Source organism: Rhinopithecus roxellana, chromosome 18, assembly GCF_007565055.1.
Source record: "Rhinopithecus roxellana isolate Shanxi Qingling chromosome 18, ASM756505v1, whole genome shotgun sequence".
In the NCBI taxonomy this organism is placed as follows: domain Eukaryota; kingdom Metazoa; phylum Chordata; class Mammalia; order Primates; family Cercopithecidae; genus Rhinopithecus; species Rhinopithecus roxellana.
The window spans coordinates 28,718,947-28,731,523 of NC_044566.1; the positions used below are offsets into that span (position 1 = coordinate 28,718,947).

Genomic DNA, 12,577 nt, shown 5'->3' on the forward strand with positions numbered 1-12,577 from the left:
AGCCTGTAATCCCAGCACTTTGGGAGGCCGAGACGGGCGGATCACGAGGTCAGGAGATCGAGACCATCCTGGCTAACACGGTGAAACCCCGTCTCTACTAAAAAATACAAAAAAAAAAAAAAAAAAACTAGCCGGGCCAGGTGGCGGGCGCCTGTAGTCCCAGCTACTCGGGAGGCTGAGGCAGGAGAATGGCGTAAACCCGGGAGGCGGAGCTTGCAGTGAGCTGAGATCCGGCCACTGCACTCCAGCCCGGGCGACAGAGCGAGACTCCGCCTCAAAAAAAAAAAAAAAAAATACTGAAGGAAATTGATTAAGGGCATAGAGAGATGAGGAGAAGCTGAAAAGAAGACAAATGTAAGAAATAGGAGATGCTGATAGTTTCAAATGCATACAAAAAGAGCTAAGAAAGTTGATTGATTTCATGATTTAGAACTTGAGCAGTGATTTCATGTAAAACCTAAAGACAAATGTCCTTGGGCAGAAGCATTAGGCAGCAGATAAAACTAGCTGTTTCTGGTGTTTGGCCACAAAGAGGAAATGAAAGATGGGCCAGTAATTGAAAATATTTTTTCCCTCTCTCCTCATAGACTTTGACGTTGTGATTTCACATCATGATTTTCAACACATGCGTTCAGTGCTTCATAGGTAAATGGTTTTCTACTTCCCAGCATAGGAGAGACAGTGTTCACACGTCTTTTCTCATAATATTACACTTCTAAAACACACTTGCTGGTGTCTGTAATCAGTAGGCATATGTACTGGCAACAGTCTTTTGAGAAGCCAAGATTAGAGTTTTATCTTTTTTGTGAGAAGCTAAAAACCTAATTGGAATGAAACTGAAATGTGGCACTTAGAAATAAATCCAGTTAGCTGAACCGGAGTCCAGTCGGGAACCATGTCAAGCCACTTCTGGCTGCAGTGTGGTCATCGGAGAGTGAGTTTTGAGGCTGAGCTGTCAGGAAATGTTGGGGCCGTCGTTCATTCCTGCTGTTCCTCTCACCTGTTCTCCCATGAGCATCCATCATCTGGGACTCCAAGCATTTCTCTGAGTGCCTGATATGGGTCATATCACATGGCACTTTGAGGTACATATAGTATCACTTATGGAAAAGAGCTCTGGTGCTGCAGTCACACAGACCTAACTGCAGTTTCTGATTCTTCCTCTAACTGTGTACTTTGGGCAGGTTATTTCACCTCTCTGAGGTTTGGACTCCCATAATTATAGATAATAGTACTGACCTGGAAGGATTAAATAAGATAATGTGCATAAAACATGTGGTACAGCAGGTGGTACATGGTAGGGGCTTAACATGTGACCCTTCTTTCTAGGAACATTGAACACATATCTTTTGTTGATAAAAGAATCACACATCCTTGCAATTACATATGAATTTTGAGGAGTGACATTCACCACTACCAAAACTAGAGAGAGAGAGAGAAAAAAAAGAATCACACATATCATTTGTAGACTCCTGTCAACATTTGGACCTTTTATTTGCTGCACGATGGCTTAGTGACATGGAGGAAGAGCATTAGGCTTAAGTAACAAAAAAAAAAAAAAAAAAAAAGAAAAGAAAAAAGGAAAATAAATCTCTTAAACAAATGAGGAGGTTTATTTTTCTCTTGGAAGGAGAAGCTCAGAGATAGATAATACAGGGCTATTGTGGCAACTCTATGACACTGTCAAGGAACCAGGTCCCTTCTAACTTCCTGCTCTGCTATTTTTCGTGTGTGAATTTAGTCCCTATGGTTGCCCACAGTCCCTAAGGTCCAAGAGGACTGCTCCTCCCTCCTGCAAGCCACCTTAGTTTCAGAAAAGAGTCGGGGAGCACAAAAGCACACATTCTTCCCAGGGACTTGCACTTCAATTGTAATAGTCAGAACTACAAATGTGTCTACTGCTAGCTTCAGAGAGCCTGAGAAATGTGGCTTTAGCTATCAGTAAGAAAGAAGGGGAGAATGGATATCGGATATGCAGTCATTGTCTGCTATGAGTCTCTACTTGGAAATCTCCAGATCATCATGACTGGACCTTTCCTTATTGTCGTCTCCCATTGGAACATACCGCCCCCCAGCCCCCCCAAAATTTAAGATAAATCTTAAACATTAAAAAAAATGTGAGTAACATTTGTAATTTTAAAGACAGAGGCATGGCATTCTGGAATAATTCTTAAAATAAAAATTTAGATTTACCCCAAAATCTATAGTAATGATTACTGACTGTTTTCAGAATGAAAATTCATTTTTAAAATAAAAAAATTCATGATGTTTCACATATAAGACTAATTATATTTTCAGTAATTTACTGGTTGACAAAAGGGTATGATGGATTTGGTATAAAAATGCTTGGATGCTGAGTGCAGAAGGATTTGCAAGCAGACCCTTTGCAATGAACTCAGTGCCACTGCCTTCCATCCCTCACTCCCTCATCCTCTGCCCATCTGGAGGTCTGCACCCAGAGTTATGTACCCTGCTGGGAGGGCTGAAGTCTTAATCAACTCTTGGATCATCAGAAATTCCTGCAAAAAGATGTGTAGAAGAAAACAGGTATCTCTTCATCATTTTATGTTTAGGGACAGCTCCAATCCGCCATAGGGTCTGATATTTCATGCTTTTGTCAGCTAGGTGTTTTCCAGAAGACCTGGTTAAATGAAAACCAGTGAAATAAGACGTTTGAACAAGCTCATGGGCCTTACCCTCTTTCTCTCTGTTAATGACTAGCCTCAGGTATCCTATAAACACCCCCACTGGCTTCATCCCAGAACCTCTGGGATATTCCCTAGGAATAGTTTCCAGTAAACCCACTTTCTTTCTCTGGGACATCCCAGCTGCCTCTTCCATAGTACATAGCTCTCTGGCCAAAAACCCAGATTTTGCTGTGTTTTAAATTTTCTTTGGTATTCTACCCATATCCCACCTCAGTCCTCCTCTGACCTAGGCTTCTGCTGCCCTTTTAGGGTCTGTGAGGTAGGGAGGAAAGTTCAAACAATAAAATGCTTTAGATGATTTTATAGGAATTTGTAATTTACAAAGCATTATCTCATTTAATTTCCATAACAACCTTTTAAGATTGCTATAACTTCCTCTTTGCAGAGGCAGAAGCAGAGACTTGGTCCAAGTAGCTAATGAGTGATGAAGCTGGGACACATACAATCTGGGACTTTCTTGCTCAAGGGCTGTCAATCATTTTTCCTCATATGCCACTGCTAACACATTAACATGTCACCTGTTCAGGCACATTTTACTTCAGATTGGCTAGTAGACAGAAAGATCCTGAGGCCTTGAGGGTCAGATGAATTTTGAGGGTTTGAGGGAGATGGAAAGTTCTGGAGCATAAAGGGAAGCTAAGGATAAGATGTAATGGGGAAAAGAAGGGTGTTGACATTAAGATGGGCAGGAAGTCTGTATAAAGATCAGCGTGTATCTTTAACTCTCTGATAGGATTTGGCTCTGTGTCCCCACCCAAATCTCACCTTGAATTGTAAGAATCCCCACATGTCGTGGGGGGGACCTGGTGGGATGTAATTTAAGCACGGGGGTGGGGTTTTTCTCATGCTGTTCTCGTGATAGTGAATAAGTCTCGTGAGATCTGATGGCTTTATGAAGGGCAGTTCCCCTGCACATGCTCTCTTGCCTGCCCTCATGTAAGATGTGACTTTGCTTGTCATTTGCCTTCTACCATCATTGTGAGGTCTCCCCAGACATGTGGAACTGTGAGCCAATTAAACTTCTTTCCTTTATAAATTACCCAGTCTGGGGTATGTCTTTATTAGCAGCATGAGAACAGACTAATACACTTTCTAAAAGAAAATAAGGGAAATTTTCACATGCACAGGATATTTATTCAGGGAGGTTGGCATAAGTAGCATGAGTGGAAGAATATGGCATGCATAAGATAAATTTATGTGTTTTAATAAGTATGTTTTCTAAAAACTGAATTCTAATTTTATAGCTAGAGGGATAGCTCTCCACTAAGACCTTCAGAATCAGCTATTCATGCAGCGAACAGCTTCTGGTCCCTGTGAAGGTAATGGTCGTAATGAATACATTGGTTCTTAATCCACATCTTAGGTTAGGTTTCCCAGAAGCCATTTCTGAGAGGCATTTGGGTGCTTGTAAATACTTATAAGTAAATTATTTATATATAGACTGTATTTACTAACTATATACTACATATATAGTTTATGTATTTTATCTTTTATTGATATAAAGTATTTTACATATTTGTGGTATACGTGTGTGTTACATGCATAGAGTGTATAGTGATCGTGTCAAGGTATCCATCACCTGAATGTTTAACATTTTTCTGCATTAGCTTCATTCTGAGTCTTCTGATTACTTTGAAATATCCATAATGTTGTTGCTTACTCACCCTAGCCTGATATCAAACATTAGAGCTATTACTCATAACCAACCTTTCTTCATTCCCCTTTCCACCCATACTCCTACCTGTCTCCGGTATCTATCATTCTACTCTCCACTTCTATGAGATTAAGTTTTTTAGCTCCCACATATGAATGAGAACATGCAGCACTTGTCCTTCTGTGCCTGGCTTATTTCACTTAACATAATGGCCTCTGGTTCCATCCATGTTGCTACAAATGACAGGATCTCATTCTTTTTTATGGTCAAAGAGTATTCCACTGTGTATAGTTCCATTGTGCATATATACTCTATTTGCTTTATCCATTTGTCTGTTGATGGGCACTTAGGTTGATTCAATATCTTTGCTATTGTGAATAGTGCTGCAATAAACACATGAGTGCAGGTATCCCTTTAATATACTGATTTCTTTTCTTTGGGATAGATACCTAGCAGTGGGATTGCTGGATCATATGGTAGTTCTACTGTTAGTTTTTTGAGAAATGTTCACACTATTTTGCATAGAGGTTGTACTGATTAATATTCCCACCAACAGTGTATGAGAGTTCTCTTTTCTCTGCATCCTTGCCAGCATCTGTCATTTTGGTCCTTTTAATAATAGTCATTCTAACTGGGGTAAGATGGTATCTCATTTAGTTTCGATTTGCCTTCGTTGATGATTAGTGGTGTTGAGCATTTTACCTGTTAGCTATTTGTATGTCTTTATATGTAATATATATTTTAAAATAGCATGTGCTCAATTGAAATAACAGAACACACTACCCAATGGTTCCATGTTTTGGTAACGTGGTAGAATATTACATTCTCTTATTGTCACATAATCTGCTATACTGCATTGTTAATTCACATAGACATGCTCTTGCCTGGGATTGACTTTATCCTTACAAGTCTCATTCTGCTTTCCTGTACAATAGTGTGACTCTTTTTAAACCACAATTGGGAACTAAGATCCAATCAGAAGACAGAAAGTTTTAAACTAGGATGTTCCTGAATATGTGTGTTTATATTATTTATGTGGTTTCTGTTTGTGAGTTCTGCAGAAGCCTAGGCCTGCTTGTCCCTATTGTATAAATTTGACAGCTTCCTGCATAGTTCAGGATCAGAGAGCATATTTTCAGGCCACAATGATGAATGATCCATCAGTCACTCAAGACACCAGTTTAACATTTAGGAGTTGATACAGATGCATACCAGAGAGGGCTCAATTGTTAGCAGTGTATGGAGGTGCACAAATCCTCATGGGACTGAGATAATCTTGTAAAATATAATCTGATTCCATTTTATTCTGGCAAAACCACACGGGACATATAAGAGTGTCTTTTCTACCTCTCTAGCTCAAAGACGGCCTGGCCTGCTGCCAGTTTTTGTTTTTGTAGTTGAGATATAATTTACATACCATAAAATTCACCATTTTAAAGTGTAAAATTCAGTGCTTTTAAAAAAATATATTCACAGCTGGGTGCGGTGGCTCACACCTGTAATCCCAGCACTTTGGGAGGCTAAGGTAGGTGGATTGTTTGAGGCCGGGACTTTGAGAACAGCCTGGCCAACATGGCAAAACTCCATGTCTACTAAAAATACAAAAATCAGCCAGATGTGGTGGCACACACCTATAGTCCAAGCTACTCAGGAGACTGAGGCACGAGAATTGCTTGAACCCAGGAGGCAGAGGTTGCAGTGAGGCGAGATCGTGCCACAGCACTCCAGCCTGGGTGAAGAGTGAGACTCTGTCTAAAAAAAAAATGTATATATATATATATTATTTATATCATAAATATAAAATATATAATATGGCATATTATTTTATATTTATCATATAATAATTACATATTATATATTATATTATTTATTAAATATATATTATATAATAAATAATAATATATTATATATTATTTAATAAATATAGAATATATTATATATTATTTTATATTTATTATGTTATATATTATTCGCAAGATTGTGCAACCATCACCACTATCTAATTCCAGTGTGTTTTAATTTTACCCCAAAAAGAAACCCATTCCCTTTAGCAGTCACTCTTCATTCACCTCTCCCCTTAACCCCTGGAAAATACTAATCCACTTTCTTTTCTATGGATGTGACTGTTCTGTACATTTCATATCAATGGAGCCGTACAGTGTGTCCTCTTCTGTGCCTGGCTTCTTTCATTTAGCTTAATGTTTCAAGTTTCATTCACGTTGTAGGATGAATCAGTGTTTTGTTCCCTTTTATGCTGAGTAATATTCTGTTGCACAGAGATGCCATGCTGTGTATCCATTCATCCACTGATGGACATTTGGGTCATTTCTACTTTTTGGCTGTTATGTGCTACCATGACCATTCGTGTACAAGTTTTTGTGTGGCCATGTTTTTAACCAAAGGAATATTGGGGAACACACAGAGAAGGCTGTCCTGTGAAGGTTTGTTTGCTGCAGCAGTTCATTGAGAGGCTGCCCTGGTACCAAGCACTTGACGGAGGTCATGGGACTTCCAAGGAGTGAGATGCCCAGCACCAGGCAAGCCCCTGCATCCACGTTCCTGCTTTCGCTCTAACACCAGGGCAGCAGCCTAGTCTTGCAGTGACTACTGATGGGCATTAGTGCTGTTTGCTGAGGAGGACGTGGCTTGGTTTAGAAGCCCGACACAGCCCCTTAACACTTTGGACATGTTTCATCCTCTCTCTGAGCTCCAGTAGTCTCACCTTGGAGTTGGAGGTACCAAGAGCCACCCTGCAGAGTTTATGTGAAAAATGAGAGACAATGCCTGGGAGGTACCCTGTTCAGGGCAGGGACTCGACCAGTGGATCTTTATTCTAATAGCAATTATCCTGTGCAGTAAACCATTTGAAGACACAGAGGGCACAGATCAGGTGCAGTGTGGACCAAAGCTCTTTGAATGACTTGGCTATCTTATAACTCTTCAAATTACTTTTTTCATAAGGATTCCATAGTTTGCTCAGGCTGTTATAACAAAATACCACAGATGGGTGACTTAAATAACAGAAAATCATTGTCTCACAGTTTTGGGGCCTGGGCACCCAAGATCAAGGTATTGGCAGATTTGGATTTCTCCTGAGGCCTCTCTCCTTGGCCTGCAGATGGCCACCTCCTTACTGTGTCCTCAAAGTGGCCTTTCCTCTGGTGTCTCTTTGTGTTTCTAAATTTTCTCTTCTTACAAGGTCACCAGTCAGGTTGAATTAATGCCCACCTTAAGGGCATTGTTTTAACTTAATCACCTCTTATTTATTTATATTTTATTTATACTTTAAGTTCTAGGGTACATGTGCACAACGTGCAGGTTTGTTACATATGTATACATGTGCCATGTTGGTGTGCTGCACCCATTAACTCGTCATTTACATTAGGTATATCTCCTAATGCTATCCCTCCCCCCCTCCCCACCCCACAACAGGCCCGGGTGTGTGATGTTCCCCTTCCTGTGTCCAAGTGTTCTCATTGTTCAATTCCCACCTATGAGTGAGAACAGGCGGTGTTTGGTTTTCTGTTCTCGCGATAGTTTGCTCAGGGGCATGGATGTAACTTAATCACCCCTTTAAAGACCCTATCTCCAAATATAGTCACCTTCTGAGATACTAGCGATGGAAACTTCAACATACGAATTTTGGAGGAACATGACTTGGCCAGTAACAAGCACCCGGGGGAGACCTACTCTCTCCCAGATGCTGGGAATGGAAGGAAAAGATTTAGGCCTTGCCCACTGGAAACACAGTCTCTTGGGAGGGACAGAAAAATAAGCAGGTAATTGTAAAACACCCTTTCTCCATTTACCCTGTCTTTTGTCTCACAATTGCATTACTGTCTCTGCAGATATATCACTAATTATGCAATCAGCATTTTGACCACCTGAGAATTCTAGTGCAATCAACTGAGAACTCTCCAGGTCTTTATCGGCTAAGAGGAAAAAAAATATATCAGAGCCCATTTAGAAACAGGAAAAAGGTTAGCCAAAAGTCCTGAGACACACTCCCAGAGAGAGGCAAAATAGTCACTAGTTGAGCTTTAAGTTTGCCTTTAGGTGCTTCTTTACCTTCATTTTGCCAGAGTTTATCTATGCAGCCTCCAAACATAGCCAGCCAGGGGATCCCTGACACTCCTGGTGTGCCCAGCTGCCCAAGTTCAAGTCTGTTCCATCCCTTCCCACATCCAACCATACTTCTCCTATGTCTTTGCTCTCTGCTTGCCAAGGTGATGGAGTATGGAGTTAAAAATTATCAAGCACCTACTGTGTGCTGGGCAATAATTAGACACTTTACATATGTTATCTAGTAATATTTGAACCTCATAATGTTCCTATTTCACCTCATTATACAAATAAGAGACCTGAGCTAATAACATACCTAAGGTGACATAGTCAGTAAACAGCATCACTTAGATGCAGTTCTTTCTAACTCCACTAAGACCTTCAGAATCAGCTATTCATGCAGCGAACAGCTTCTGGTCCCTGTGAAGGTAATGGTCGTAATGAATACATTGGTTCTTAATCCACATCTTAGGTTAGGTTTCCCAGAAGCCATTTCTGAGAGGCATTTGGGTGCTTGTGAGTTATTGAGGGTGTGCTTTCAGGAGAAGGGAGAGAGGCAGGGGAAGGCCAGGGAAGGAAGTGAGCAAGGATGTGCTCTCTGCTGGCTGATCTACTGCCGGATCCCAGCTCTGAAGTGCAAGTCACTGGATAAAATTGATTCTATCTTGAGGCAAGGGACTGACCTTTTTTATCCCGGTCAGTCAGCCACCAGCTCCAGGTTGTAGTGAGTGGGGAGGCTGTGCAACCAGCCAGGCGGAGTGAAGGGCAAATCCTCAGGAAAGGTGCATTCATGAGCCTGTAGCTGCCAAGCTTCAGACTGGCGAGGGGGAGCTGGTCTGGACACTTACAGCCTCCACCTCTGATCTTCTGCAGTGCTACTGACATTCTAAAAAGAGACCCCAAGGAAAATAATACCTTGATCCAGAGAAGTGTGTCTTTCCCGCTTCAGGTCCTATGGCAAGTTGTTGCAGGAAATACTTTCCCATTAGAGGACAGGAAGTGGGGGCTTTTAGAACCCCAAGTTATACCTATAGACAGTTGTCCAATAATATTTCCTTAAGTCCAATAGCATTGATTGTTTAACAAAGTGTTTTTTTCTGTACATTATTCATTTGATCATCACAGCAACTTAGGAAGCAGATGGCAGGTTTCAATAGCCTCATTTTGCAGGGAGATTAAGTGGTTCATTTTCTAGACATTGAATGTGATAAATATGGACCTAAAACTTGCTTCTGACTTGAGCTTGAATGCCCCTCCTATGTTCCATATACAGTCTGGGTGAGATAGACACTGGAAAGGACATAATAACCCCACGTAGGGTGACCAGCCATCCAGGTTTGCCCAGGACTTTTCTGGTTTCCACTTTCAGGAAGACGCAGGGTTAACTTAGGCTCACAAAGGCCCACAATACATTTATGATCCACAAAAGCATTCTAATTTTTATTTCTTTCAATAACAGAAGAAAAATATTGATATAACAATAATAACAATGAAGCCAGCCAGGATCATATTCATACTAACACAGTCATAAGATATAATTTTAAATTTGTGTGTGTGTGTATGTCTGTGTAAGAAGGGACCCTGAAGGCAAAAGTACCTAGGACCCACAAAGTCATAACTCAGTTCTGGGGAACTGGATCAGTCCTGGGCAGACTGGTGCTGTGGGTTACCTTAACCCCTTAACACCAGAAGAGTAGTTCAGTAACTTTGAGTTTTCCATGTGGCGGTTGCCTAAAATCACCAGTGCTTCTCAAAGTCTGTGATTTCCATGTGCCTGGCTGCTTTCCTTCTAATTACACAGCAATTTCCTGAGTTTGCTTTGGCTTTTTTCAGGAAGGAGCTGAGGAGCCCTTCTTTGGGCATTCATAGTGCGCTGTGGGTTCAGCACAATCTCTCTCTCTTCCTCTTGACCATGACCAGACACTTGTCTAACTCATTTTTCTGCCCCCAGCACCAGGCTCAGTGCCAGGGACAGTGTAAGCATTCCATGCGTAATTATTGATTGAACACATGAATTAATTGATGGCCTGATTCTACCAATTGCTTATGATATAACGCTGGAATCACAAAACGCCCTGGGCCTTATTTTCTCCATCTGTAAAATAAATATGTTGGAAGAGATGAACTCTCAGGGGCATTTTATGTCATGCATTTGTTATGACAGACCATGTGACTGTCACTGTTATTGAAAAGTGAATCTCAGTCATGAAACAGTCACTTACAGGTTCTTAGAGTCATTGTTGTGCTTTCTCTATTTCCCATTTTTCTTTTAGGTCCTTACTGGAAGGCAGCATGTCCAATGTTACCATGAGAAAAATGTCTCCCACAGGAAATGGTAATGTACATGATATTTCTCTTACTCAGAAAACTTTAAAATTTCAGAAAAACAACTCACAGATCTCAATTCTTTAATACAGACATTGAATGCTTAGAAACAACAGTCTAATTTAATTAGCATTGCAAAGTTAGGCTTAAGGAAAAGTATACATGCCACAGCTTTTAGTCATGTAATTGGAATTCATTTTTTTAAAATCAATAAAAATATATTTTTTTAAAATATGACCTTCTTTGTGTTTGGCTCTTACAGGATACAAGAATTAAGTTACTTAGAATCAAATGACCAGGACTTATTGACTATTACTAGGTATTATAAAAACAGTCTTTTGTGGGCTTCCAAGGTATATTTCTTATGGGGTAAAATGGCCAGCCCACTAAATCCTGGCTCGGTTTATCCCAGGCTGGGAGTTCTCCTTTCCCAGGAACTGGATGGGGCCTCATAAGTGGCACTGGCAGTTTCAGTTGGCACCTGAGCAGCTTTATGTGTTATCTTTGGTGATGGGGTGTGGGATCTGTTCTTTCTTGCTGGTGCATCCTACTTAGAATCAGTACTGGACTTGCCAGCCTAGAAGATTGATGCTGGCCAATCAGTTGTGCCTCTCAGGATTTTCAGGTTAACAAGCCCACGCTCAACTCCACAGTATTACATCTTCCAGTCTTTCATGTTTCTGTTGATAGAGATGAAGAGCACCACTCTGGGAACCACAAGGAAGCAGCAGGATTTTTACGAGGTGAACAAAAGAAGAACTTTCTTACAGGATAACAGTTGGATAAAGAAACGCCCTGAAGAAGAAAAGTAAGCTGGTGTGGAGCGTGGTGGGTGGATGGAGGGGCAGAGAGAGGCATTCTCTGTTTGGGAAGCTAATGCTCATCTGAAAAGTGAATGCTTTTCTCCTGAAACACTTTGTTGCATGGTCTAATTTTTGGTAAGACTTAGTAAGCATAAATAGGTTACACATCAGAGTTTCAAGAATATCTCTGCCATTTTAAATATCCACATACATAAGAGAATGTGAGTCATTACTGAGAGAGAGCCTGGTTATTACCTAGGATAGATGTTTGTGCTTACTTGGTAAATTGAAAAGAAAACACGACTTTCCAGTTTCCAAAAAGGTAACAGTTAATCTATGATTGGACAATTCCTGCTATGTTGATCATGTCAGCTGAAATAAACAAAAATAGTATAATTCCAAATTTAGTATATAAAATTTTGATATGTACAAGAGAAATTTAAAAAATTACCAACTTATTTTAATGTCATCTACTTCTAGGTACTGGGAAGGTGGGATATATGGTATTACTTTGTAAGTACTTACCACCAACAAAATTTTGTTTGTTTTGAGCATTACTTCTACTAGCTGAGAGGTTTAAAGATTTGAAAACTATGGCCACAGGCATATAGCCTCATTGCCAATATAGATTTGCAATAGGTGTTTGTCCAGCCCGGATATATATGATGTGTGTATGTTATAAATTATGTAGACATTTTATAATTTCTTTATTATTAAGCTTGATGTTGGATACTTTATGTATAAAGCACTAATAATTTTACAATAAAACACAAGGTAGGTGTTATATCTCCTGATTTTACAGAAGAGGGATCTGAGCTCAGAGAAGCTAAGTAACTTGTCTAGTGGCACATAGCTATTTAGTGGTAGAGATGAGATTTTAACATGGTTCATTGTTTTTCCATTACACAAATGTTTCTCAACCAGGGACAATTTTACCTCCAGGAGACATTTGGCAAGGTTGGAAGACATTTTTGTTGTTAAAATTGGGGAGTGCTTCTGGTATTTAATGTGCAGAGAACAGGGAT

The 12,577-nt window shown here is 40.3% G+C and overlaps 1 protein-coding gene across 7 annotated transcripts in view; it reads left to right on the forward strand.

Moving 5' to 3' along the window:
* Positions 1 to 12,577, forward strand: part of SCEL (sciellin) — a 111,511-nt gene that overhangs the window by 8,782 nt on the left and 90,152 nt on the right. For all 7 annotated transcript variants that reach the window (XM_010360531.2, XM_030922375.1, XM_030922377.1 and 4 more), the window contains exons 2-3: positions 10,698 to 10,759; positions 11,440 to 11,557. In XM_010360531.2, coding sequence (XP_010358833.2) covers positions 10,717 to 10,759; positions 11,440 to 11,557 — 161 coding nt within the window. In that variant the 5' untranslated portion in view covers positions 10,698 to 10,716. The remainder of the gene's footprint in view (positions 1 to 10,697; positions 10,760 to 11,439; positions 11,558 to 12,577) is intronic.